At 37.7% G+C, this 4656-nt stretch overlaps 1 protein-coding gene across 10 annotated transcripts in view; it reads left to right on the top strand.

Moving 5' to 3' along the window:
- Positions 1 to 4061, top strand: part of LOC106871624 (myb-like protein A) — a 169751-nt gene extending 165690 nt beyond the window's left edge. For all 10 annotated transcript variants that reach the window (XM_052978524.1, XM_052978521.1, XM_052978522.1 and 7 more), the window contains one exon: positions 3626 to 4061. In XM_052978524.1, the coding sequence (XP_052834484.1) occupies positions 3626 to 3688 (63 nt within the window). In that variant the 3' untranslated portion in view covers positions 3689 to 4061. The remainder of the gene's footprint in view (positions 1 to 3625) is intronic.
- Positions 4062 to 4656: the final 595 nt, after the last annotated feature.

Raw genomic sequence — 4656 nt, 5'->3', positions numbered from 1 at the left:
TGGCTTGTGCGGGTGGCACATAAAAGACACCATTTCGAGCGTGGCCGTTTTCGTGCGGGTGACACGTAAAAGCACCCACTACACTCTATGAGTGGTTGGCGTTAGGAAGGGCATCCAGCTGTAGAAACTCTGCCAAATCAGACTGGAGCCTGGTGTTGCCATCCGGTTTCACCAGTCCTCAGTCAAATCGTCCAACCCATGCTAGCATGGAAAGCGGACGTTAAACGATGATGATGATGATGATGATATATATATATATATGTATGTATGTATGTATTGCACAACATTAGGTTTATATTAGTTAATATAAATGCAGATATTGTGACATGCTCACATATGTGCTTGAAGCACAGGCATAACTGTGTGGTCAAGCAGTTTGTTTTGCAATTAAATGGTATTGGATTCTGTTCATTGCATAGCACGTTGGGCAAGTGTCTTTTACTACTGACTCAAGCTAACTCATGCTTTCTGGGTGAAATTTGGTTGATGGAAAATGTACAGAAGACTGCCAAGTGCAGGCATGACCATGTGGGTAAAAGGCTTGCTTTGAAACCACATGGTTTCAGGTTCAGTCCCACTGTGTGGCACTTTGGGCAAGTGTCTTCTACTATAGCTGAGGGCCAACCAATACTTAGTAGGTGAATCTAGCAGGTGGAAACTGTGTGAAAGCCCATCATATGTTTAGCTATATGTGGTGTGAGAGTCTTCATGTTTGTTGCTTGCCCCCTTCACTATTTGACAATTGGGATTGGTTTATTTATGTTCCCCTTAAATTAGCAGTTCAACAAAAGAGAGGATAGTAAGTATCAAACTTTAAAATTAACACTGGGGTCAATCTGTTCCACTAGACCTTTTAGGGAGGTGCCCCAGTATAGCCATGGTTCAATGACTGAAACAAGTAAGAGATAAAGATATAATGATGGTGGTGATGATATATGTTAGTCTATAATTGATAACAACAGAAATAGCATTAATACCAAAAGGTAATATTTATCCCCACTTAAAAGTGGATGTTGTGTTAGAACGCGGAATACTGCATTATTTACCACAAGAGAACCTCTCGTATGGACTTGTGGTGCATGAATGCTTATATGCATCAAAAGTCCATATGAGAGGTCCTCTCATGGTGAATAATGCAGTATTCTGTGTTCTAACACAACATCCACTTTCAAGTGGAGGTAAATATTATGTGTCAGTCTATGTCTATGTTTACTGGTATAAAACTGGTGTTGCATTGAAAACATATCTTGTGAATATTGGTCAATAATGCTAAATAAGCTATCATAAATAAAATAAAAACCACAGTAAAATAAGTATCACAATCAGTTGCTTCTTTTCTTCTTTCCTTGTACTTTTAGCTTCTGATGGAGTTTTAGTGGTGCCATCATACTATGTTTCAGGCATTTTTAACTTAGTGGAGCCTAAACTACTCTAGGTTGATTTCCTGGGGGAAGAAGGAGAGAAAGAGAGAGGAAATCAACCGCAGTACTGCTACTGTATTTATCTAGTCCAAACAAGATGTAAGTCAAAGTTGGCCTCAGACAGGATTTGAACCCAGAGCACAGAGATCAGGAACAAATACTGTAAGATAGTCTACCTAATGCCTTAGCACTTCTACCACCTTACTGCCTATTCAGGTCAAATATTATTGACCTTGAATGCAATGCCACAGCATGGCTGCAATCTAAAAGCTAAAAACCAATAAAAATGAAATTGAAAAATGAAATACAACAGATGTCACAACAATGACATTGTGTGATCAATACCAGATCAATTAAAACTTCAATACATGTCACCTTGCCACTTTTATTCCGTGTGAAAAATAGTGTCAGTGATTACAGGTTTCCAACGGTTCAATCACTGGCTCACTGCATTTCTGATGATGACAGTCACAAAGGAGTGTCTGTGGAAACTCAGGGCAGAACAAATATCAAAAGGGCTTTGTTTGAAAAGCACCATTTTTGTTCAGATTTCTTACTAATATTTACATCTTTCACTGATGATATACATCAATAAAAGATGTACAAGCACAGGCATGGCTGTGTGGTAAAGAAGGTTGCTTTAGAAATACATGGTTTCAAGTTCAGTTCCATTGCACAGCATTTTGGACAAGTGTCTTTTATTATATTCCCAGGCTGATCAAAGTCTTGTGAGAGGACTTGGCAGATGGAAACTGTGTTGAAGTCCATCACGTGTGTGCATGTATATATGTACATATGTATGTATATGCATGTGTGTATATGTATTTGTGCATACCAGTGGTTAGAGCATTAGACTCACTATCATGAAGTGGAGAGTTTGATTCCTGGACTGGGCTGTGTGTTGTGTTCTTGAGCAAGACACTTTATTTCACATTGCTCCAGTTCACTCAGCTGTAGAAATGAGATGTGACATCACTGGTACCAAGCTGTATCAGCCTTTGCCTTTCCCTTGGATAACATTGGTGGCATGGAGAGGAGAGACTGGTATGCATGGGCAACTGCTGGTCTTCCATAGACAACCTTGCCTGGACTTGTGCCTCGGAGGGAAAAATCTGTCTCATGAATTTCCATCCAACCCTCGTAAGAATGGAAGAGTGGACATTAAATGATGAAAATGAAATGGTTTAATTAACCCTCCCTAACAACTTTGTGCCACTGGCCAAAGTTAAAAATCAACATATTCATATCCTATATTAATGTCTGTTTTTCTGTCAATCATCAGCAGAATAGCATCATTATCATTTAATGTCCATTTTCCAAGCTGGAATGTGTTGAACAGGTTAACTGGAGCTGGCAAGTCAGAAGGCTGTGCCAAGCTCTATTGTCTGCATTGGCATGGTTTCTGCAACTGGATGCCCTTCCTAATGCCAACCACTTTACAGAATACTGGCTGCTTCTTACGTGGCACCAACAGCAATGAGGTCATTAAATTGTTTACGAGACAAGACCCCTCAGCTGAGGATGGGGAGAAGTATTGACGAAAGTGGCTTTGTGCCAGATGAGAGTATGAGTAGAAAGACAGAAATAGGCATCTTGCAGTAAAAGAAATACATGGATAACTTAGTAGGAGGGAGAGGGGGGAGAGAAGATGGTGTGTAAGTGACAAGGGTGGAGGGACACCCAAGTTACAGAGAGGTATATATAAGTGGGGCCAAGGATTAGATAGGGTGAGTGGGTAAGTTCACAAGATGGCAAAAGGAGAGTAGGAGGTGGGGGAGAGGAAATGTAGTGAGTGGACAGAGACAGAAGGGGAAGACTATAATTTTGTATTAAACTGATTTTTAACTTAGGCCATTGGCAAAAAGTTGTTAGGTAGGGTTAATTAAACCATTTCAATACATTTTGTAGAGTACAAATTTATCATTCTTTAACAAGACTGTCTGACAAAATCTAAACAGGCTGAAACTTCAAAGTCACTGCGAATACTGTTCTTATAAAAGAATAATAAATATGTACTCTACTAAAAATATTGAGTAACCCTTCAGTTTAGCATAAAATTGTTTTTTTATTTTAACTTAGCTGTGTTCTGATTTGAGTACTTTCCTAACATTAATTGAAAGCCAAGAAAAGATACAGCAACACCCAATATATCCATATCTTATGTATTAAATTTCTCTTTGGTCTTTTTTTTTTTTTTTTTTCAGAGTTTGAAAGCTAACCCAAAGTTGGATCAAATTCTTGAATTAGATATTCGAGACAACAAATGAAATACTCTGGAATAAGAAGCAATGACATTTTGATGAAGATGGAGGCTTTTACAGTGATGATTAAATGAAAATAAACTGAAGTGAAAATATTATGACAACAATGATGAGAATGATAGTAGTGATGATGATGACAATGATGATGATAAACTGTATGATATATTTGTTTGCATCTGATGACTCACTCACTGAATAATTTGAATAATCAGTTTGAAATTGATGATTCACTCTGTTGCTACTCAGAGTTTCTGGCTATCAGAAATTCTTTGTGACATCTTGTTCGATGAAGAATCACACATAGCAACACACCTCTTAAGTAATCACAGATAGAAATATCAGCTTTGAATAAATAAATAACTCTGCTACATGCATTAAATGCTTCTTTTGCATCTGTTCTTTCAATATAATTATGCATATATATGTATGTATATATATGTATGTATATATATATATATATAAGGGCTGGACATAATAATGGAAAAACCTTAAAATTTCAAACAAATTTATTTTGATATGGGGTAGGACTGCCTTTGGCAGTAATTACAGCTTGAATTCTATGAGGTATGGACTTGTACAAAGCTTGAATTGTTTCCAAACGAATTTTTGTCCATTCTTCAACTAAAACAGTCTCCAGTTCTTGTAGTGATGATGGTGGAGGATATCGACTCCTTACTTGTTTTTCTAAAATGCACCATAAATGTCCAATAATATTGATATCTGGGGATGGTGGTGGCCAGATAAGATGTTCAACTTTACTAGAATGTTCCTCGTGCCATTCAATAACAACTTTAGCTGTGTGAATTGGTGCATTGTCATCCTGAAAGATTGCGTTTCCCTCTTGAAACAGTTCCAGTACCATAGGATGAATTTGATCAGATACAATGCTTAAATAGTCTTGACTATTAATTCTGCCATGAAGAGAAACCATTGGGCCTGCAGTTTTCCAAGATATAGCCAACACAACCCACCCC

This window comes from Octopus bimaculoides, chromosome 2 (genome assembly GCF_001194135.2).
Source record: "Octopus bimaculoides isolate UCB-OBI-ISO-001 chromosome 2, ASM119413v2, whole genome shotgun sequence".
Lineage (NCBI taxonomy): Eukaryota > Metazoa > Mollusca > Cephalopoda > Octopoda > Octopodidae > Octopus > Octopus bimaculoides.
The sequence above is the reverse complement of the archived record's forward strand: the minus strand, read 5'-3'. Positions and strand labels throughout refer to the sequence as shown.